Source organism: Stigmatopora nigra, chromosome 2 (genome assembly GCF_051989575.1).
Source record: "Stigmatopora nigra isolate UIUO_SnigA chromosome 2, RoL_Snig_1.1, whole genome shotgun sequence".
Taxonomy (NCBI): domain Eukaryota; kingdom Metazoa; phylum Chordata; class Actinopteri; order Syngnathiformes; family Syngnathidae; genus Stigmatopora; species Stigmatopora nigra.
Window position 1 is genome coordinate 18,800,113 of NC_135509.1, and position 25,116 is coordinate 18,825,228.

A 25,116-nucleotide genomic window follows, 5' to 3' on the forward strand; every position below is an offset into this window, starting at 1 on the left:
CAAAAACCTTAGAGCCAGTCATCCCATTTTAAATGAATTGGACGTCTGTCGTAGTCAATCTTCCCGGCAATTGTAATGAATTACTGTCGTTAATTCTTTGTACAAATAGAATAAACTGATAATTATGTTAATTAGCCTGAAGTTAATAAAGTACATATAAGTAAATGCCTATAATGGCATATACTTCAATGACTATGTGTACTACTACTTGCTTGTTTATCGAAAGATGCATACGTACTACTTGCGCGCTATCGAAAGATGCATCAGATGTTCAAAGTAAAAACATTCACTAAGCAAGATCGGATGTCAGAAATTAAGCGTAAAGTAAATTGTGTTACTTACTAGAGCGCACAGTAATCAAGAACAGCGCAGAGTATGTAAACACTTCATATTTCACAGCAGGGTCATTGACTGATAACCACGTTAGCTGGGTTGTGCTAGTCGCTAACAAGGCCCATAACGCGAGGTAACATTTAACAAACTAGTCATCGGAAAAAACACTCGGCTTAGAAAAGGTTTGGAAAAAACGGTAATTTAGATTTCTCAAGGTTACATCTCCAGCTATTTCACCAAGGGTACCCCGTTTATGAATTCAACGCATTTTACTAACAATACGCGCCTGTCTGCCCCAAAGGGGTGCTATCAGCGCAATGCCACTATGCTAACCCCGGCGATTCACCTTGGCGGTGGGAACTCCTTCAACGCGTCACTGTTGCGTTAAGAACAATCCTTCCACGGTTCTCGTGATGTTTGAAGTGTATAATTAGTCATATACGATATAATTTGACCGATGGGATGCAGAAAATAAAACACCCCACTCGGCAAAGCGAGTATGGCTGTTAGCTGACGTCATAAAGACACGACGGGCTACGCAAAAAGGCCGCGCCAATGAGAACTGGTTGCTGGGAGGAAGGATTGTAAATACTGTACATATTACTTGCTCTTTCAAGCAGTTTTAGACTTCAGACGTTTGAATTGTAAACAACCAAAAATTTGGTGAGTGTTATTATCGTCAATATGGAAAAAAAGAGTTCGAAAAACCGAGGTGATAGCCGTTTAAGCGGTGAACAGAAGCCAATAAAGCACACGAAGAAAGAGACATCAGCAAACGCAAGTCTTTCAGCAAGTGGCGGCGAAAAGTCAGCAATTATGAATTTATCAAATGTGGAATACACAAGAGCTTATTCAAGGGCTGCACTGGACTCCCCGAAAGCTCAATCACACAGCACAGCCGCCAACTCTGTGATTCAACCAAGAAAAAGGGAGTCGAGAGAAAACAGTGATAGTTCCACGCTTAGTGATGTCCTTTTGTCCGCAACCCCAGAGACGTGCCAAAATATGATTTCGACTATTGAACACATGATGGAAACAACTTCATCTTCTCGGCGCATTGAAAGGTTAACATCTACTGTCGAGCAGCTTGGTGTAGATGTTAGTTACCATAAAGAAATTCTGGAGCAGACAAAACTGGAAATAGAGCAACTGAAAAAGGAAAACCAAATGCTGAGAGCAGGAGTTGCTGAAAACAAGCGCAATAATCAGGGACGTTATTAGATTCCTTCCAGATAATTTCAAATGTAATCCTTAGCATGTAAGAGCTGTCTGAATAGCTCATGAAGTTGTAAGGTGCAGAGATTATTGGTTTCCACTTGGAGTCACCATTCTCACACATAACTGTTGCCACCGTGTTGATCCCATAGTAGTTATCATTGATCAGACACCAAGTCATGTTCATCTTTACTGTACCGTTTTATAGGAAAAGCTAATGGCATCCACGAAGTGAAATATGAATGATGAAAATTTGACCAATAAATTGTATGTATTTTGCATTCAGTTGATGGAAGTCTGACGTCTCAATTTTCTTCTATTGTACCCTGGACTCATTTGTTGTATACCAGGACGTTGACTAGGACACAGACAGAACAAAGTTGCAACAATGCAATGTTTTTTCTTACTTTCTTCCAGGTGACCTTGGAATTTAACCTAAATGAATGCAAGTCATGTAGTACAATATGGGCGACTTTCCGTCCTAAATCTCCCATTAACTGTTTTTATTTTTTCTATTTTGGGTGGGTTACAGTTGTACCTCTACTTACGAAATTAATTGGTTCCAGAACTTTTTCGAAACTTGAAAATTTCGTAAGTAGAGGTGTACTTACGAAATTTTCAAGTTTCGAAAAAGTTCTGGAACCAATTAATTTCGTAAGTAGAGGTACAACTGTGAGAACCTTGGAACGAATTAGAGAATTTACATATAAAGTAGAGGTGTACTTTATATGTAAATTCTCTAATTCGTTCCAAGGTTCTCACACAACTAAACCCTTTAAAATTAGTCAAAGTGTCTCAATTTTGTATGAAAAATGTGATCAAACACACAAAAATGAGATAAAATTATAAGGGAATGATTTATTAATATGTTTGGATGAAAATGTCCATAATGAATCAAATGTATTTTTGGGGGTGAACCTTAAGGATGTTTTTGCATGTCTTTTAAACACTGGGCTACACTATCTGACACAAGTCTGCAGTCTCAGAGGTTCCTATAACCATATTGTATGTATATCTATATATATATTTCAGAAACACGGTTACTTATTTATATATTTATTCATGTATTTATTTATTCACTTACTATTAACTACCTATTTGTGTAAAATTCCTTTCCTATTTCTGCATTCTCACCCTCTTGCTACTGCGACAAAGAAATTATCCAAATACGGGATGAATAAAGTTATCCAATCCAATTATTTTAGCATTTCTATAATGGGGCGACCCAGCGTATGAGTGGTTAGCATGTAAGCATCACAGTGGGAGTCCGGGGTTCAAATCCAGGTCGGTCCACCTGTGTGGAGTTTGCATGTTCTCACCAAGCCTGTGGGTTTTTTCAAGATGCTCTGGTTTCCTCCCACATTTCAAAGACATGCAGGGTCGGCTGAATCAGCACCCTGAATTACCCCTAGGTATGAGTGTGAGTAAATGGTTATTTGTCTCCTTGTACCCTGTGATTGGCTGGCAATTCAAGGTGTCCCCAGCCTCTGGCCCAATTTCAGCTGGGATAGGCTCCAGCACCCCCCCCCCCCCCCCCGCAATCCTAGTGAGAATAAAGTGGTTCTAAAAATGAAATGAGATGTTGTATGAGCATGGCAATTCTTATTTCTAATTTTTAGGTATTTCATGTTTACAAACATTATGAACACTAAATTGCCCCCAAAGTATATATATATATTTTTACCAATAGCAGACTATTAGACCTATTTCATGAGTACCCGGAATGTTTATAACAACTAACATCTTCATATAGTAAATATATATTTCCTTAGTGAATTTATAGAGCACATGCATTTTCCATACAATATGTGAAATTTACTATTACATGTAGATCATTTCTCAAAATAAACAACAAAGTAAGTTGTATGAGCATGCCAATTCTTTCCTTATGGTATTTCCTGTTTACAAACCGGGCGGCCCGGTGTAACGAGTGGTTGGTGCGTCATTTTCACAGCTCTAGGGTACTGGGTTCAAATCCAGATCATGTCCATCCGTGTGGAGTTTGTGTATTCTTCCACATTCCAAAAACATGCAGGGTAGGCTGATTTGACACTCTAAATTGCCCCTATGTATGGGGGTGAGTGTGTTGTCCGTCTTCTTGTGCCCTGCGATTGGCTGGCCACTGACTCAAGGTGTCCCCCGCCTCTGGCCTGGAGTGAACTGGGATAGGCTCCAGCACCCTCTGTGACACTAATGAGGATAAATCAGGAAATAAAATGAGAAGAAATGAGATGTTTACAAACCGGAGTTTGCGTGTTCTCCCTGGGCTTTGCTTGGATTTTATCTGGGTCCTCTTGTTTCTTCAAAATTAAGAGTGGATCTACACATGTATTTTTATGAGACATATCGTGACCCGTTAATATTGAATTCAATGTCACGGACAGAATCGTGGAAAAAAATATAAATACCGCAAGGAATTATGATGTAGAGGTTGATTTATTCTGAAAGGATCAGACTTTTATTTTGAAGTCACCCGCACTGCTTCCCAAGTTGTATACAATGTCGACTGGTCTTGTGAAGGTAAACCACGGAATGACACATTGAACTGCCTCGGCGCAGACAGACACGTGTGGGAAAAGGAATTTTAATTATGTAATTGCTGGTGCTAAACATGATGATGTCACATTGGACAGACACTGAAGGTAAATAACTTTTCCTTCTTTTAGGATTAGGTAATGAAAAAGAAGTTTGCCTACAACATATGCGCATCTGCATTCATTTCATTGTTTTACATTTCAACAATAATTTGACACGAGTACATCAATGTAATGTCATAAGAACAGGATAATACATTCCTATTTTGAAAATAATTAGCTTTTTAATGTAAACCTACCAGCCACTGAACATGTTAACCTATATAATATTGGATTTTCGCTTAGCAATTCGAGATTTTCACTCAAAATAAATAGCTCACTTTCATTTTCTGTCATAAAGGCTTATTTTCTTCATTTTTGTTATTATTTCTGTTTCCTTAATACGGTTTTACGACCGCCATCAGCATATAAAGTCTTCAAATGTTCACAATTTAAACAGACAAAATAATCTCAATATATTAATACAAGTTTAGTTTATATATTACCCTATTCATATAGTTTTATGTTTTGTTTCAATGATTGATACATTCTCTACTTGGGCAAAATTACTTTTTTATCATTTTATGAACCGCTTTATCCTCACTAGGGTACTGGGGGTGCTGGAGCTTATCCCAGCTCCTTTCCGGCTTGAGGAGGGGGAAACCCTGAATTGGTGGCTAACCAATCGCAGGGCACAAGGAGACAAACAACCATGGGGGCAATTTAGAGTGTCCAATCAAGGTCCAATTAATGTCTTTGGAATGTGGGAGGAAAACAGAGTACCCGGAGAAAACCCATGCAGGTCCAAGGAGACCATAGAAATTCCACACAAGTGGACCAACCTGGATTTGAACCAAGGACCCCCACTTTGAGGCCAACGCGCTAACCACTCATCTGCTGGGCTGCCCCCGCTAAATTGACTCCCCCATAAAATAGGCAATTATTATGGCAGTGGCTCATTAGCCGGTAACCAGTCAATTAGTCCCAGGGGCTATTTAGCCGGTAACCTATTATTTAACATTGAGTGAATAGGGAATTTTCTAAACCATTCAACCAATCTTATTGAAATTTGATGTGTTATTGCCAATTGATAGATTTTAACATTAGGTGAATAGGGATTTAATGACCATTACAGTGTTTCCCCGCTACTTCCCGCTTCAGTTAACGCGGACGCAGAGCTTCGCAGATTTTTTTTCGGAAAAAAAAATACAAATATTACATTGAAATAACATATTTTACAGTTTTTTTTGTTATAACATTAATTTCACTCTCTCTACCCGTATTCTATATGGTGTACTGTATACCGGGGGTAAAAAAAAATTAAAAGAAAAAAAAAATTTTGGAATTAAATTCAAATAAAGGATTTTGGAAGGGGAATCCCTACTTCGCGGAAATGCACTTATCGCGGGTGGTCCCGGTCCCCATTAATCGCGATAAGCGAGGGAACACTGAATTTAGGCAGTGGGTTCATGGTCGTAGTTTGTTACTATTTACCCCACACAGAATTCTTACCGGCTAAACAGCCGTATGGGGCCATATAGGCTATTTGACCGGCTACCGGCTAAATAGCCCCTGCGACTATTTGACCGTTTAGCGGCTAAGCAGCCACTGCCAATTATTAGAATTTTATCCCGAAAATGTGGAGTTAATGTATTTCTTTTTGGATCTCTAAAATTTGTAAATAGTTGGCTATTTAAAAGAGATTTGGGGCCAAAAAGAGTAGCTTTTTTAAGTGTAGCCACTCGAGATCAAGTCTTCGTGTGTGTTCTGAACGATATCCACCCTCCTCAACACACACAAACAAACACATACACACACCTATACACACACAACACACACAGACACACACATACACACACATACACACACACACATACACACACACACATACACACACATACACACACATATACACACACATATACACACACATACACACACATACACACACATATACACACACATACACACACATATACACACATACACAACACACTTACACAGACACACACACATATACACACACACAACACACATACACACAGACACACACACATACACTCACACATATACACACACATACCAGTAAAAACATGACTGAGAGATATTTATACTTACATTCACACCAGACAATGTATGTAAATAAATCATGTTCCCTCAAAGAAATGGTGTTCTTGGATGCTTGTAACCGATTTTGAGGAAAATAGAAACGAGGTGGCCTGTAAACAATGTTGCACGGGGGTGCAGGGGCGTATCCCATTCAACTACGGGCAGCAGACACCATAAATTGGCTGGCAGCTTATCGCAGGGCACAATGAGACAACCCATTTGTGCACAGCCTACACATTGACAATTTAGAGTGGCCATGCTTCATTTCATGAGTAAAATCAATAAGAGCTGTTTTTTTTATTATCAGAATCCGACTGGGATGTATATGGCAACAGCATTCCAAGGAGATGCGACTGGTTAGTCAGGATGTTGCTTGACCTCAGCCAAGAAGTGGATATATTTTCATTAATGGGTCAGTAATGCAACAAAATTACTTTTCCATTTCAAGTCCACCTCAATTTGTTAAAGTCAGCTCCCTGTAGACTGTAGAATATAGCGCTTTGGCTCGGAAATGAGTCAACATATACGTATGTAGCTTTTTAATTTTCGCTTAATTTATAATAGTCTTTTTTTATTGTAGCAGAAAATCATAAAATAAAGGTTTTAGAAGTTCAATATGTTAAAATGACCTTAAAGATACTGCAAAGATTTTGTCGATTTGATTTGAAAAGAGGAAGTATCTTAAAAACGCAGACTGAGAACCTCTTGTTCTGAATTGCTGATTTGAAGCAATTAATTGTTTTTATCCTCAAACTGCTGGATTTTTTTAGGTTGTCCCAAACAGGGAATCTAGAGATGATATTCATTCATTTCTTATCCGTACTGCTTATCCTCACAACGCACTTTGTGGAGTAGCACCATCAATTTTGTTATACGCAGCTGTGTATGATGACAATAAATTTGATTTTGATATTGATTTTGATTTTGACAATGGTCGTAGGGATCACTGGACCCTATCCTAGCCAAATACAGGCACAAGGCAGAACTGTGAGGCTGACGCAATAACTCCTCGACCACCGGGCCGCCCTCTCTAAAGATGGTAAAAAGTTTAAATGATCTATGCCTTCCTGGCTAGCTCCCTACAATTCTCATCAGCATAGAGATATGATAAGTAGATCGAGATACAAGCTTAATGCGTTCTGGGACTGAGCTCGTATTTCAATTTACTTGTATCTCAAATGAATGTTTCCCATAGAAATGAACGGAAAACAAATGAATTCGTTCTAGCCCTCTGAAAACCCCCTCCACCAAAAACAGGATATTGGATTGGATGTTTTTTTTTCTAATTTGCCTTCTATTAACAGAGTAACATGTTGAACGCATCTCGCTATGCGACATGACCAGTGAAAATACGGACACGCCATGCTTTCTGGGTCAATGGACATGTCCACATACACACGGTGTTATGACCCCAAATTCAAAATGCCAGATACGACAGTCAAGAATTCAACATGACATGTCTTTCGGGCTAAAATTGAGCTAAAATTTTGTTGTCTGAGTCAGGCGTAATACAGGAGTAGCATCAGTTAGGGTTAGGTTTCATTTTAACTACTGTCCTAAAAAAGATGAAGATCAAAGTGTGTGAGACCTTGACCCCTTCTCTGTGCAATCCAACAATGTGGATTTGTGGCCTGTCACTCACACTATATAATGACTAAGTGTCATCTGCAGCTATTTGACGCCATTGTATCTTGCTCATTCATTTTTCTATCAATTTTAGACTACAATTAATCACCCAAACTCAAAACACATTTTTTTTTCTCGAGTGTGTTTATGGTTTATCTCATTTGGGATTTGTGTAATAACACATGGCGAAAAATCAGACAGGCTGTGTCACAGCATAGGAGGAATGAAAAAGGGGTGGGGGTTGATCAAAAGCCTCGGCGTGTAGCAGTCCATCTTGCAGTAGTGAGCATGAGAAGGTGCACCATGGTCAGCTAGGGGTCCCTAAATTTCAGTGTGTATTGGGTTAGAGATTTAGAGGCAAATTTCTGTCTGCAAACAGTTGAGTTATCTGGTTTAAAAGGCTGCAGGCCTGCTCAGTCGTCTCTCAAGTAGTTTTTCTTCTTTTTACACAAAAGTTGAAGTCTTATTCTGTCGACCGATCGTCATAAACTATTGTCACTATATAGAATTGACAATTATCTATGGATCTAAGGAGGCGGAATTTTTTTTTGTTAGGGCTGATTATTCAACTACAGGCTTATTGTGTAGCCCACTTCTGCTTGTATTTACTTGGCACAGTTACCAAGCACAATATTACCCATTTAGCGAGCGCACAATGCGCAGCGGCGGCCCAAGGGCTTGAGTGGTTAGCACAGGGGAAATAGTGCTCATAACCATAACTTAAATAACTTAGGCGGGATCTTACAAAATAACAAAGACTTAGGAAACAAAACACGAAACCAAACCGGACTAGGGAAAACACAGGGAATCTAGGGACGAGGTAACGTGGATACATGGCAAGAGAATTTAGGCAGACGATCCGACAATGACATTATATGCAGTGGGGTTTAAATAGACACAACAGGGATTAATTTTGAATTCCGCCCAGCTGTGCCACCACACCAGCAAGGTAGCAGGGACAAACAGCAGTAGTCAAAAAGCAGAGGGAAAAACAATAACAGTCTACCCCTTATTCGGAGATTAAAAACCACACAAACGCAACGCGGCAAATATTTTCACACACACTCACAGCCACACGTAAAAGTAAAATGTACTACAAAGTAGACGGCTTTCGGCCCTGGTAGAACAGGCTCTTGCCCTCATGTGGCGGACAAACACGGGTATTACAGAGGAAACTATTTCAGCGGCGCAGGGCACACTTTCACTGGGATTTCTGGCCATTATATTCATTTTAAGACATTATTGAATCATTTTCTCATCGTTTTCTCTCATTTTTGTGTGTTTCTCACATATTTCATACAAAATTGAGACACTGACCAATTTTAAAAAGTTTAGCTGGCAGTTAGGTGAGGACCGTGCATAAATTTAGAAAATTCAGATATAAAGTACTGCTCTACTTACAAAATGTCCCAGTTACGAAAAAAAGTTCTGGAACCAATTAGTTTCGTAAGTAGAGGTATGGCTGTATTTTCTAAGTCCACAGATGTGTGTGGTTACAACCCAAGGTAGTAGTAATTACACCCACTTATTCAGTCCCCCTATAGTTACAATGAATCAGTTTGAATTTTTTGTTTATACCATACTACGTACATTCACTTCCCAGAATTGTGCACTTTATCATCCTTCACTGTCACTCTCTTTTCATTCATGATTTGTTTGGGCAACCAAAATTCTACATTTGGTTAACCCAATTGTTCCCTCAGGTGTCCTACTGCCTCCAAGGAGACAGTAACACATTTTTTAATATAGATAAAGATGTAAAATATCTGTTTTCATTCTTTTTTAGGTGGCTTTTAGTGACCTGAGGCCCTTCAGAAATCAAGGAGATATTCATCTTTAATGTAATAAGTGGTACCTCTTTAACAATTGAAAGATGCAAACTCAAAAGAAATACAAAAGTTCACAAGGGCAGTGTCGCTATTGTTTTAATGGACTGATGAAGACATAAATAATAGATTAAACTTTGTACCTAAATTGTTGGAACAAATGGCCTTCAGTGAATTTTAAATGAACCAGCACAAATTGAGAACCAGTGATATCCACGCAGCAGCACATCCCTCATTAAACAATTTTAACACATTATAGTATTTATTATTTCAAATTTTGAGAAAAAAACAGCTCAGCTTTTCAAGTAGACATGACTGACAATATGAGCTCCAGAGTTGACACCCCAACCAATATTTCCCTGAGTCCCAGCATTTCTATTTCTCAGTCCCTTGAGTACAAGACAGTTTCTGTTTTCTTAGTCCTGCTTGTGTGTGGTGTTGGAATTGTGGGAAATATAATGGTGGTCCTTGTTGTGCTGACCACACGTCATATGAGGACACCCACAAATTGTTACCTGGTGAGCTTGGCCATAGCTGACCTGACTGTACTAGTAGCCGCAGGACTTCCCAACATCTCAGACAGTCTCATGGGAACCTGGGTGTTTGGACATGCTGGCTGCTTAGGAATCACCTACTTGCAGTACTTGGGCATCAACGTGTCATCCTGCTCCATCACTGCCTTCACTGTGGAAAGGTGAGGATAGACACAATACTTGGAAAGAGAACCTCAAACACCCTTTTTTGAAATCGTATTTATTTCTTTACAATTTTAGTGTACACTGTACATCTCATACTAACAGATGAACATATTAAACAAAAGCATTTTCTTATTTTTATTTATTTATTTTTTGGCTGACTCCAAACATCAAATCTAGACATAGTAATGCAACAATAGTAACATGATTAAATCCTGTGACATTAACATTGAATAAAAATGTTAAGAATATTCATAATAGCAATCAATCTAGTACTGCAGTCTGGAATATAGACGTTCTGGTTTCAAATCTTTGGACTGTATTTTTATGCCCGGTGCAGAAGGTCTTTTAATGGTTGCGGGGGGTGCTGGAAACTATCCCAGCTGACTTCAGGCCAGCGGCAGGGGACACCCTGAATCGGTCGCCAGCCGATTGCAAGGCTCGAGGGGACAGACCACCATTCAAATTCATATCTAGGGACAATTTAGACTGTCAAACCAGTCTAGCATTCATGTTTTTGAAATGTCGGAGGAAACTGGAGTACCGAGAGAAAGCCCATGCAGGCCCGGGGAGAAAATGCAAACTCCACACAGGAGGACTGACCTGAATTCGAACCCAGGACCTCAGAACTGAGGCAGACGCACTAACCACTCACCCTATAAATTCCACTGCTTGAAGCTCCAATGTAGATGTGCCACAACTACAAAAGTGTCTCAAGTCAGCTCGACTGGTTTCTTTTGGGCTAAGAATGTCCATAGCAATTAGAGAGAGGAATTCGCAAATGTGAGAATTCAGGCGCAGTTACCCGGTAATGTGTGAGACTCACAGAAACATCCAGGCATTGTGTACATCCCACCAGAACTACATCGTTATTCACTTGTAAATAAAGGAGGGTTCAGGGCACAAGGTTTCTTTATAGGACTAGGTGTTAAATATCCCTGATGTTCAGCACATCAATTGACAGAGATTGGAGATAACGTCTTACATGGGGTGGGATTTGGCTAGGATCACGCGGTGCCACCTGCACGCCACATCATCAGTTGTTAGCCCCACACGTCATTGGGTGTTTCAGCCACTTATAACAAGACACCCTCTGCAGAGGTTGGCCCACCACAGGATGATCAGCCCCAGGTGTGTGGCGCAAGGTGGAACCACGCGGTCACACCCCAAATCCCTCCGAACCATAGCTCCCTTTCAGGCCTTCAAGATGGACAAGGTCTGTGTCGGTGGACTCATGTCCGTTGGTGGATCCGTGCTTGGTTGAGCTTCGTCTGGGGTTCTGATACCCTGTGGACTGTGGTGAGTGTCCCGCCACTGGGCTTCACTCGACTTATTTGTCCTACCTCTGAGGAAGTAGTGGTCAATGCGAGGCCCCTCGCTAAGCTCTTCCAGGCACTTTTTCCTGCCCTGGTGGATCTTGAGACCCCTCTCTGATGTAACCTTTTCCCGGCCACAGATGCAGCTTTGTATCTTGTGTCCTGCCAGTCCTGTTACTCCGTCAACTGTTGTGCCGATCATCTGATCCGTTGTCGTTTCCTTTGCAATGTTCGTTACCGTGTGGTCCGCTGATGAGTCATCTTCCGCCCCCGCTCTCGCAGACTCCAGGGGTGTTTTTCCTTTAGAAATCTTCAAAGCAATACTTGGGTGGATCCAAGACACTGTGTAGTGAAAGGCTCCTGCCAGCAAGGGTAGCTAACCCTTGCCAGCCCCGTTGGGGTCTATTCCCTCCTGCCAGCAGTCTCTTCAGGCCGTCACCAGGTCTTTCCCAGGTTGTCAGCTGCCCTTTCGCAGCGGTCACTGGTTTTGACACCAGACATCAGGTTTCTTTATAGGACTAGGTGTTAAATATCCCTAATGTTCAGCACATCAATTGACAGAGATTGGAGATAACGTCTTACATGGGGTGGGATTTGGCTAGGATCACGCGGTGCCACCTGCACGCCACATCATCAGTTGTTAGCCCCACACGTCATTGGGTGTTTCAGCCACTTATAACAAGACACCCTCTGCAGAGGTTGGCCCACCACAGGATGATCAGCCCCAGGTGTGTGGCGCAAGGTGGAACCACGCGGTCACACCCCAAATCCCTCCGAACCATAGCTCCCTTTCAGGCCTTCAAGATGGACAAGGTCTGTGTCGGTGGACTCATGTCCGTTGGTGGATCCGTGCTTGGTTGAGCTTCGTCTGGGGTTCTGATACCCTGTGGACTGTGGTGAGTGTCCCGCCACTGGGCTTCACTCGACTTATTTGTCCTACCTCTGAGGAAGTAGTGGTCAATGCGAGGCCCCTCGCTAAGCTCTTCCAGGCACTTTTTCCTGCCCTGGTGGATCTTGAGACCCCTCTCTGATGTAATAAACATATAATATAATAATAATAAAACAAATTTTCTTATGAGTTGGTCTTTTTTCTGCAGAAGAACATTACAAACTCATGAAAAAAGGAAAACATATATTTTGCCTACTCATAAAAATGGAAAGCGTGGATAGACAGTGTGATCCTCATTGACAACAGAGCTTTTTTTTGGAAAGGAAAGTGGAAGTTTTATTTTATATTTGCTAAACTGTCTTTCCAGCACAGGGGTATTCTGTCAACTTCATGCAGTCAGGCCACACAGCCTGTAAAAAATAGACTTCTGCGACAATTCTATGATTAGATTTGTAACATTGGAGACATTTTTGAAGGCGATGAAATTTGTCAGATTGACTGGTATCCTTGAGAATACCTACAACGTCATGAATGCAGCCAATCTTGTCACAGCTCCAAGCGATGTAATCTAGCCTCATCTCATTTTCTAAACCACATTATCTACTTTAGGGTCACGGGGGTGTTGGAGCCTATCCCAGCTAACTCCGGGTTAGATGCCGGGACACCCTGAATCGGTGGCCAGCCGATCGCAAGGCACAAGGAAACAATGGACAACATTGCACACTCACACCATACCTATTTTTGAAATGTGGGAGGAAACCGGAGTACCCAGAGGAAACCCACGCAGGGCCGGGGAGAACATGCAAACTCCACACAGATGGACATGACCTGGATTTGAACCCAGGACCAACGCGCTAACCCTCCGTAATCTAGCCTTAAGAGCAATGTTCCCTCTAATTTTTCATGTATCTATACAAGCTCCCTGAGCAAACTGAGGACTACTGTGAGCAACATCAGATATGCAGTTTTATTTTTAAATAAGTAATTTGGTCCACTTCAAAAAAAAAAAAGACAAAAATCTGAAAAATGGGATGTGTCAATGTTATACAGTATGTGAGAGTCTTGCTTTGGCGATGGGAAGAGTCCTGCTTTGACCTGGCTGAGGGTCCTGTTCTGGAAGATATAAGACATATACACCTTTCAGACATAACAATTTGCTCACATTAACACATTCACATTTTGCACAATGACTTGTGCTAAAGCTTGTGATGCAGTGCAAATTCCTTTAACGCTGTCTGTTAAATATCTAATTGCAGTTTTTCTTGGCATTTCTACTACCCATAAATGATGTAATAGTAACAACATTTGATGATTAATATCCATAAAGACAACATTTTAATAGCCATCACTAGAACATGCACAAATCTGACTTAAATTTTACTTTATTTTTCACATCTGTCCTTCTCACTTCTCCAATGGTTGTACACTTTGTCCAGGTTGATGGCTTTGTCTGCTTCTTGCTTTGACTTTATGCGCATCAGCTGGTCCAAATGTGTCACATCAAGATAATTTCTGGATTTTGTTTTGAAATGAGTCATTAAACCAAATCATCTTTCATAGTCGACACTGGAAGCTTGAAATGTAGCACAAATATCCACAAGCTGTGATATCTCCTTTAGCTCCTCACATCTACGTGTTGCAGCAACCATATCTGAGAATGTGCTGATTGACCTCTGTTTAAATTTTTGTTTCATTATGTACTTCAGCATACTGACTGGTAATGGTCTCCATAGACTGTGGTGGGTGGTTGAGAATGGCCTCATATTTCTTTGCCAATGTGGCAATGTCTGCTGATCCATAGTCAAAACTGATGTATGAGCTCAATGTTTCAATATCAAATGCAGAGCACTCCTTTAATTCATCCTCTGGAAAACGAACATCCATGTGATCACACAGCTTACTAATAAAAAGAGTAATCTCACCAGTATTTCTGCCATCAGCTGATGAGGCCCCCATAGCCTCTTTGACACGGTTGCTCCAATGTACATCCTTCTTCTTCAAGTATTGGGAACGCAACTTCTCATTTTTTGCTCTAGAAAAGCAGTGTCCTTCCATCACAGTCAGGTTGTGTCTTTGTAAAGTGAGGCTGAGTTGTGCTAGCTCACCCAAAACATCTCCCAGCGTAGTGATAGTAAACTTGAATTCTGAATCACTCAGCTTTTTGTAGCAGTACCTTGCTACTGGATCTCTGTTATCGGTGAATTCTCTTTTTTTCTGTTTTGTGTGACAGCTTGTTCCTTTTCTCTCTGTCTTTTGTGCTCTCCCGCAATAATGTACCAATCCCCTGTCCAATCTTGAGTCTCCATACAGTTTCGACAGCTTTTAAATGACTTTTATACTGAACGTGACACTTGAGATCGTCCAGCTCCACATTTTCCCATCTGAAAACTCACTTGCTACTTTGGCATCGCTGCATGTTTTACAGAGTAGACCTTTCTCACTTGATAAAGAAAAAATCTCACCCAATTTCACCGCTTTTTCTTCTATTTGCACATACTCTGACAACCATTCCATCTTAAAAGAACTGCATTTCTTTTTTACTCTGGCTGGGTGAGTGGATGTGTCGCTGCCTGTTCGTTTCGCCATGATGCGGGCTTTGCATTAGCATCTATTAACCTGCTAGCTAACCTGCACGGCGCAGAGAGGCAGGGCGCAGACGCAAGCACCGTCAATGCCATGATTGGCTTCATACCATAAGTGAACCGTATCGTATCATTGGCTGGACACTTGTCACTCACTGAGTGAAAAACAATAGTATTGGGTGAATTAATTAAATTAAGTTTAATATTAGATATTAATTAATACTTTGTTGATGTTGTTTATGCGCTGGATAGATTTTCTTGTGCGCTGAAAATGTGCAGGCAGTGCGCGATTGCACACACACGCAGCTTAGAGGGAACATTGCTTAAGAGTACAATTTACACTGCCTTGGTCACATAGCATCTACCTCCATTTGCTGCTACTCAAAGCAGCTTCTTTCATTCCCTTTAAATATGGCTCACTTAATCTCACATGGAGACATTTGATACACACAACGGTCCATCAGGTGGATTATTATTGATGATTTGGCTGGTGTGGCAACACAAAATGTGAATGGCCCAATTTAAATCACCGAGTACCTAGTAATGTTGCACCAATACCGATTCTAGGAATAGAAAGGGTCCCGATACATCACTGAAATGGACGTAACGAGGTCAGTGAGTACTGAGCAATATTGCACTGATGGTGTGCAATACATACTATTCGAGATTTCATGTCCAAAAACCAGTTCGCCTCCAACCCTGAACCCCCAACACTAAATGACAAGAAGAAAAAAAATCTGAAATGAAAAAAAAAATACAATAAAGGTAGAAAAAAAATGCTAATACACTAATGGGTATATGAAAACGTCAAAGGACAAGTGTTTGTGCCCGAAATACTGCAAAATAATAGAGCTGCAAGGTTACAATGTTTTCCAATTGTAGGTTTCAAAGAGTTTTCTAATTTTCAATAAATAAATAGATGGGAAAATTAACAAGGAAAAAAAGGTAGTCTATCCATGCTTTTGGAAATATATTTTGTTGTACATACCAGTTAGGCTTCAGTGGAGGAATCACTTTAAGAGGTCCCTTAAAACTTTCACATACCCTCCCCTCCGAGTGATATATCATAATAATGGCAAGTCAAAGCTAGTTTTTGCACGACTGAAATCACATGAACAATCAACCTTGTTTTCCACTACAAATCAAAGGCATCTTCATTTTTTGCCTCTCAGAGGGTAAACTACAACAGCAGGTGTCAAAAGAAATAGTCAACAAATCAATTTTTTATGCTTTTTTTCCGTGTGTCCTGTCCAAGTGATTGCCCCATTGTGTTCACCTGTCGTTTCTCCACCCGTGGTGTATCCATTTTGTTCCCTGTTGTGTTACCCAGGTATTCCCAATTGTCTCATCGACCCATGTCTGTCTATTTAAACTTGTTGTGTTTGTCAGTCCATTGTCGGATTGTCTGCTTTGCTATGCTCTGTGTTCTACGGTCCACATTCAACGTTCCAGGTTCCACGTTCCATGGTCCACGTTCCATGTTCCATGTTCCACGTTCCATGTTCCACGTTCCATGTTCCACGTTCCATGTTCCACGTTCCATGTTCCACGTCCCGTGATCCTTATTTCCCCGTCAGGTTTGAGTTTGTTATTTGATTTTTCAAGTATTTGTCTTTTTCTAAGACTCCTGCCTCTGTTTTTTTCTGTATTTTTTAAAATAAAGTTTTGTTTGAATATCTTTATCCGTCATCTGCTGTTTCCACACTTGACGTGCCTTAAGACGTGACAGTACCGAATGCCACATTTTAGCATTGAAGATCATAATGTCTAGATAGGTATTAGTTACTTTGTGAGTAGGTGTTGTATTATAACAAATTTAAAAATGTTTTTCCATTGTAATGTCCTCTTCTGTCGCTATACCAATAAAGTGGAATTCCTCATTCAATAATATACATCAACATAAGTTGTAAGAATTCTCAATATATTTTTAGAATAGATCATTGTGACCTTGCCACTTCTTTAGTATCGATCTATTGATTGATCTGTCTCATTTAATAAAGATCTATGAAGTTTGAGGCTTGTATAAATAGTCTTTATACAAATTTTTTACAAAATTTTTATACCAATTTTTTAAAAATCCGTTTTCCTCTCACTAGTAATAATCGTTACCGATCCTCAAAAATCCATGTCAGTCCATCCCTACAACTAATAACGTAACCATAGTATTGATCGGCATGAAAACTACACACAAAAAGGCATAAGGAAATTTCTGATGGACAAACTAGATGCAAACCCAAGAGCCATAATTGACTATTGTATGTTGTACCTTCCTTTCCTCACATATGCAGGTACATTGCTATTTGCCATCCAATTAAGGCTCAGACAGTCTGCACAGTGTCCAGGGCCAAGAGGATTATTGCAGGGGTTTGGATCTTCACCTGTGTTTACTGCATATTTTGGTTTTTCCTTGTGGATATTCAGGTAGGAGTACGTAATGTTTTATGAAACCCAAGTTGCCAATATATTGACAAACAACCTTTAAACACTAATGGTAATGTGAAATCCTCAAAGGACAAGTGTTTGTGCCTGAAATACTACAAAATAATAGAGCTGCAAGGTTAGATTATGTTTTCCAATTGTGTTCCATTTTGAACATACTTAGCAAACCTCCAATCAATACCGGTAACCTTTACTACGCATAAAATGTTAACGAGATCCTCTTTTGTACAAAACTCACTTGACAATAAGAGGAAGTCAAAAGCCATTTGAGAACTGTATGATCAGTGCTGCTGCCTGACGGTGTAGTGGTTCACTCAGCTAACTTTGGTGCGGCGGGCAGGCGTGGGCTCAATTTCCGCTAGTAACTGTATGATTGTGAGTGTGAATGGTCGTTTGGCTCTCTCGTTTGCTCTGCAGCTGACTGGCTACCACTTTTGGGTGTAGTCTGCCTTTCGCATGAAGTCAGCTGGGGTAGGCTCCAGCAACCCTTAGGAGGATGCGCGGTACGGATGATGAATAAATAAATTATGAGTGCTGATGTACATATTTACATTTGTAATGCCTATTCCTCCAATACATTTCTGATCAGGTGAGCCCGGATGGACATGTTCATTGTGGGTACAAGGTCAAGCGAGAGCTGTACCTGCCAATCTACCTCATCGACTTTGCCATTTTCTACGTTGTCCCATTACTTCTCGCTATCGTGCTCTATGGCTTGATAGCACGGATTCTCTACCTTAGGTAAGTAGAGTTTTATGATTGACAATATCAGAGACCTACTAGCAGATACATTTTTCATTTTAGTCCTCAGACATAAATGGCCACTCACAATCTTTCATCACAATGCTGAACAGATGAATACAAAACATCTATCCTTCATATTGTCATTCTAGGAGAAGTGACACTTTTGTGGGGTCTTTTGAATGAGCTAAGGCTATCCCCACACTACCCCGTATTGTTGCAATGCAATTATGTGACTAATTTTCTGTATGGAAAGACAAAGTAACAACCTTACCTGTATTTTCACCCATTGAGACAGCATTGCATAAAACCCACAAATTCATTCATACACGTTCGGTACTGCTTATCCTCACAAAGGTCACGAGGGATGCTGAAGAGTATCCCAGTTAACTATGGGCACCCTGAATTGGTGGCCAGGAAATCACAGGGCACAGGGAGACTGACACTCATACCCAAGGAACATTTTGTGTTTTTAACTGTCCTACATGCATATTTGCGAGTCGTGGGAGGAAACCAGAGTACCCGAAGAAAACCCAGGCTAACCCGGGTTGAACTCCACACAGTGAGGACTGACCTAGGATCGAACCCTCAAGTCCAGAACTGTGGGACCGACATGCTAACCACTCGTCTGATAGATTCAAGGAAATACCAGATGTAGTTGACACATTGTTACCTTGAAATCTGGCCACTCCATGATAAAAGCATGTCATTAGATGGAGAAATTTAATGAAGAAATCCTTGTTAAAATATGAAACTTCTGTAATAGGCGGCAAATAAAATATATTTGTGTTTGTGTAATTTCACAGTTGATCATTTAAAAGGCACTTCAGAGAAAAATAAGTTTTTATAGAAGCAATATATTTTTTTAAAGTACAGTTTTCACATTTTCATTTGTATAACTGTCTGTCTATTATTTATGTTCTAACAGAAGTGATGAAACTCAAGGGTAAATGGGAGCAATAGGGAAATTAATGAAGGTGGAGAATTTGGAAATTGACCAACAATACGATAATGTGTCTCTCCAGCCCTCTACCTAACCAACCTGAAAACACTGCCTCCACAATGCGCCTAAGCTCTCGGGAAGTCCCAGAACTGGGGATAAGGGGTCGGTCTCGACGCCCCAGAAGTGGACTCTCCTCAAGGAAACAGGTCTGTGTCTAGTCTATTCTTTTACCTCGGTCTACAATGTCTTGTGTCTGTCTTGCTACTGCTACCATGAAATTTCCCAAATACGGGATGAAATAAAATTCTAATCTAATTTGTCAACACGTTCTGCTTTTGTCGAGGAAACCCTGATATCCCCATGATTTATATATTTATTAATTTATAGTTTTATGTTTTTCTCAATTTACAAGTTACACATTGACATCTTACCTGATGTGTGTGTAATATTTTGAGGTTGGAGATGGAATAAATCTTTTCACCCCCTTAAATTCAATTTATATCTTTGTTTAGCAGAATCGTCATGCACTGAACACTGACAGAATACGTAATAGTACAGCCATCAACTCGTGTTCGTTCAGTGGTTTCAGACGTTTTCGTAACTTGGATCTTTTTTAGTAACTTGAGGCACTCATTTGCATTTGAAAAACATTTGCATCTCAAAAACTTTCGTAACCTGAAAATTTCGTAACCAGGGGTAGCGGCATGACTGTATTCCTCAATAATCATTGAAATTCCTATTTGAGATCAATACTTTTTCAAGAAAATGAATTTCATCATGCTTGCATGCAAAGCATTGCGTCACCATGTGAGCACTGTGCCTAAAGCCTGAGTTTTAAAAGATTGCAATCTCCTGTAGTCAAGGACCTCCATCTAAGAGCATAAAATTTGCATAATGTGATTTTGGATGTACAAAGAAGTGTGCTGCTGATAATTTTAGCCTCTTAGTTCCTCAACAGGCAATTCACACTTTTTCACCCATCATTTGATAGGCCAATTTAATCTGATAGAATATTGATCAATCTTGCCGGCTCAAGAATTCTACTTTTATGCATGGAGATTAGTCCAGTGTGCTGTCAGATTTGTATTAGTTCATTTTTTTTTTACACATTTAATCTTATTTGATTCCTGGTTATGATCTTTTGGCGGGTATCTTGGAAAAGATGGTGCTCGGACGTTTGGTCGCCAGTCTTTTGGTCGCCTGTCTTTTGGTCGCCGGTCTTTTGATCGCCAGTCAAATGGTGGAGAGTTTACTGTTGAAACCAGCTCTCAAAATTATATTCATGAGAGAGAGTTTAATATCTAAGAGGGAGAGTTTAATATCTAAATACTGTTGAAAAGATATTAAACTCTCACGAATATAATTTTGAGAGCTGGTTTCAACAGTACTTAGATATTAAACAGTACTTAGATATTAAACAGTACTTAGATATTAAACAGTACTTAGATATTAAACAGTACTTAGATATTAAACAGTACTTAGATATTAAACAGTACTTAGATATTAAACAGGACTTAGATAATAAATAGTACTTTGATATTAAACAGTATTTAGATATTAAACAGTACTTAGATATTAAACAGTACTTAGATATTAAACTGTACTTAGATATTAAACAGTACTTAGATATTAAACAGTACTTCGATATTAAACAGTACTTAGATATTAAACAGTACTTAGATATTCAATAGTATTTAGATACAAAACTCTCTCTCTTAGATATCAAACTCTCTCTCATGAATATAATTTTGAGTGTTGGTTTCAACAGTAAACTTTCTGTCACCATTTGGCCGGTGACCAAAAGCCCGACGACTAAAAGAGGCTCACACACATACATATGAGCAATTTAACGTGTCCAATCACCCCAAACCATGACTGGACGTTTGGTTGCCGGTCTTTTGGTCGCCGGTCAAATGGTGACAGAGTTTAATGTTGAAACCAACTCTCAAAATTATATTTATGAGAGAGAGAGTTTAATATCTAAGAGAGTTTAATATTTAAGTACCATTTGACCGGCGACCAAAAAGGAGCAAAATACCGTCGACTTAACGTCCAGTCGCGGGTCGGGTGATTGGACACATTAAATTGCCCATATGTATGAGTGTGAGCATGTATGGTTGTTTGTCTGCCCTGCGATTGGCGGGCCATCAATTAAGGGTGTACCCCACCTCTGGCCCGAAGTCAACTGGGATAGGCTCCAGCACCTCCTCGACCCGACTGAGGATTAAGAGGATCAGAAAATGAAATGAGATGAGACATTAATTATGAGGGCTGAGCTAGTCTTCAATTTCTAGAGAGGAAATTCTCCTATCTTCTTGATATATTTGAAAGAGTTAGCCTGCTACCACATTATAAATGTTTGGTCCTTTTCATGTTATTTTCCTTATGGTGTCTTGTCCTGTGATCGTCCATTGGTTTCACCTGTGGTGCCTGCAATGGCGCCACCACAGGATGGCTAGGTATGGCCCCGTCCACCATTGTCAAAATGTTTCGTCACCTCACTCGCCAGTATAACATTAGTTGTATTAGTATTACTTATGCATTTAATCCCAACCTCCCTCAGATGATAGTTTTACCATCGTCCTCACACCTGGGAAACTATTGCTTTAATTTTAGTATGCCACCCCAGAAATCTCTGTACATGGTCACCCCTACAATCCCTCAGTTTTTGTTTGGCCCTTGTCACATTGTCATCCATGTACTTCATGTGTCCTTGCAAGTTTCTTTTGACATTGGTTTTCTACTTTGTGTTTTGTTTTGCCTGCATTCATTTGTTTAGGTCAGGGGTGTCCAAATTATTCCATAAAGGGATCCAGTGTGTGCAGGGTTTTATTCCAGCTGATCCAGCACAGACACTTTAACCATCCAATTTTCTTCTGAAAGCACCAGCACCTGACAGCCTCAAACACTTTTAAGACACCAGTTTGGTTAAAATGGATCCTCTTCTTCAGTTGGAATGAAAACCTGCACCCACTGTGGCCTTTAAGGAACAGGTTGCAAACCTGTGGTTTTGGTGAACAAGTTTAAATCCATACCTTTAAGTTGGCACCTGATTTTGCCCTGTTTTTTCATTCACTTGCGTCCATTCCCGTTCCATGTCCACTAGTTAGCTCTATTTAACAGTCTGGACAATATATTTAAACTACAAAGCTTCTTTTAAATTACACATTTTGCTGTGTGTAGACGTTTTCTCTTTATCTACCAGCTGAGGTTGCCACAGCTGGCATACCACACAGCTTGGACTTATGTTATCTCAAAACACACTTATGGCATGCTGCCCCTCAGCAAAAATAGTGAAAGGCAGGCCGCCTATTTGTCTTTCCCCGGTGGAAAAAAAGAGAGAGGTGCATGAAAGTAAACGTATGCAATTGAGATGAAAAGCCATTGAACAATAAAGGGGGAGTGAAAGCTTTTCCAACAAAATAAATGACAGGCAGAGCACTGAGGCAAACAGAGGTAAAAGGTTAAAGGCGTGCAGTATTATTAGCAATTGATAACACCACAGTAATTGCAGGAGAGTGACTTTATACCCCCTTTCAACACTCACTTTGGCTCTGTTGAAATATTTGAGCTGTTGCCATGACCACTATAGGAAAGGAATATGACAGGGAGGTAATCTAAGCGAAAATAGAAACTGTACATAGCCTTTTGTTTTGACATCAAAATAAGTGATTCTGATTAATTTTGAAATGACACTTATTTAGATTTTCAAATGATGGAATCAGAATAATCAGGATGTCTGTTTAGTCGAGTTACTATAGTACTACCTTGACATACGAGTGCCCCAACAAACGAGAAATTTGAGATACGGGGAAAATTCCAAGCAAATATTTGCCTTGAGATTCGAGACAAATTTGAGATACGAGCATATAAGAAAGCCAGGTGGCCTAGTTAAGCTTATGATAACAGCGCACAGTCTTTCTCGCCGCCTCTGCCTCGTTTAAAGATATCAACCAGCACTGGGTGTACAGGTTGCATTTTTTATGTGTTTATTGTGTTAATCAGTGCAGATTTAAGGCCTGTGCCAAGGGCCAGCACTACTCCCATTCAAAGAATGTTACTAAATTCATCTTTTGCATATTGTTTTGTGGGCTTTCCAACTTAACATTTGATCACATTCTTCCACTGTAAGCCAAATGAAGGAAGACGTGTGATGTAACCATAGTTCAAGATCTGAAAGCTTCCCACACAAAAGGCTCAAGAAACTAAATTATTCAGAAAGCAGTTGTCATTGTGAACATGTTTTTGAGGTTTTAAGCAAGCCTTCAGCCTTTAGATTGAGTTTGAATCAACTAATTCCGTGTTTCCCAACTGTGAGCGATGCTCAGGTATGCCGCGGAAAATGACAACAAATCATAGTAATCCAAGAGAGAAATCTCAATATTAACAGATTACAATTCATATCGTAATTGACCAAATACCTTTTTTCCAACATGATTTGCAAATAAATTTTATTTAAAAATAATACAATGTGACTCCGTTTTTATTTTTATTAAAATTTTTTTTTACACATTTTGTCTCTCATGGTTGAGTTTTACCCATGTTGACAATTACAGACCTCTCTAATCTTTTCAAGTAGGATAACTTGCACAATTTGTTGTTGACTAAATACTTATTTGCCTCACTGTAACCTGTCAATATTTCAAACCTTTTAAACAGCAGAAATATACGTCGATGGCAAAACTGTCAGAAGCGATATTTTTTTCTTCCAACTTGGCCTTAACTGTACCTTTCTGTAACAGTTATTGGAGTCTGGCTTGACATTTTGAAAGAATTGTATAAAACAAAACGCCAGATCATGGCCAAAACTACACACCAATCAAATGTTAAGTACAAAAAAAAGCCTTTCACCAGTTTTTGCTTAAATTGAATAAAATTGGGTACAGTCATTTTTGCATTCAGTTGATTTTGTGACACAAAATGACCTCCAATAGTGTTTAATGTTTTCTCTTCTCTCTGCTTCCTTCCCAAAGGTTACAAAGATGTTAGCTGTTGTGGTGATTCTATTCGCTCTGCTGTGGATGCCATATCGAACATTAGTTTTGATCAATTCTTTTGTGTCCACGCCCTATCTCGATGCCTGGTTCCTATTGTTTTGCAGGACATGCATTTATGCCAACAGCGCAATTAATCCAGTGATATACAATGCAATGTCTCAGAAGTTTCGCTCAGCTTTTCGTGGGCTTTACTACTGTAAGCACCAAGAGGGAAAACACAGGACATTGTCAGCCATTCCTACCGGCTTTAGTATTGTTCGCGGACCGAATAAAGACCCCAAAAGAGACACTCTAAACACTGCAACGGATGTAAACACAAAAAATGGGAACGATCAGCCAGAGACTAATGTGATCAAAGGCAACAAAGCAGACAATTTTAGCAGATCAGCAACGTATTGTTTAGGCATTACTTCTGTTGACAATTCCCCGTTAAATGATGTTAAGGCTTCTTCCTCAAATAATCGCACTATTATTATTCCTGACACACATCTAACAGAAACTCACCTGGACATTATGTGAATATTTACGTATTTTTACACTTTAAAAGCCCACATCCGGTTGCGTTGATGGTAAAAATGCTCCAAAATACTACTGTAATTTACATTAAAATGATAGCAGACCATATGTACATTGGACACAAATCTCTTTTTCAAATATAGGACAGAAAAGGCTTAATATTGCAATTAGATCAAATTAGTCTTCCTTTCTCAGCTGCCTTGGCCCAGCCCACTACAAAAAAAAAATCCTATACTATTTATAGGCTAAGACAAAATGTCCATTTCGCCATTATTAATGGATGGATCAGAATGAACATGTGACACATCAATCCTTG

At 39.8% G+C, this 25,116-nt stretch overlaps 2 protein-coding genes across 7 annotated transcripts in view; one reads left to right on the forward strand and one right to left on the reverse strand.

The window, feature by feature from the left end:
* Positions 1-875, reverse strand: part of zc3h18 (zinc finger CCCH-type containing 18) — a 29,168-nt gene extending 28,293 nt beyond the window's left edge. For 5 of the 6 annotated variants that reach the window (XM_077738475.1, XM_077738502.1, XM_077738492.1 and 2 more), the window contains exon 1: positions 680-875. The gene's annotated coding sequence lies outside the window, so the exon portion shown is untranslated. Of the gene's footprint in view, positions 1-342; positions 652-679 lie in introns of those variants that run through there. The other variant, XM_077738468.1, reaches the window with a different exon arrangement.
* Positions 876-4,025: 3,150 nt separating this feature from the next.
* On the forward strand, positions 4,026-24,943 carry trhr2 (thyrotropin releasing hormone receptor 2). The gene is made up of 6 exons (XM_077738511.1): positions 4,026-4,190; positions 9,643-10,376; positions 17,453-17,585; positions 18,193-18,344; positions 19,370-19,493; positions 24,261-24,943. The coding sequence occupies exons 2-6, from the start codon at positions 9,994-9,996 to the stop codon at positions 24,801-24,803; spliced, it is 1,335 nt and encodes a 444-aa protein (XP_077594637.1). The 5' UTR covers positions 4,026-4,190; positions 9,643-9,993; the 3' UTR covers positions 24,804-24,943.
* Positions 24,944-25,116: the final 173 nt, after the last annotated feature.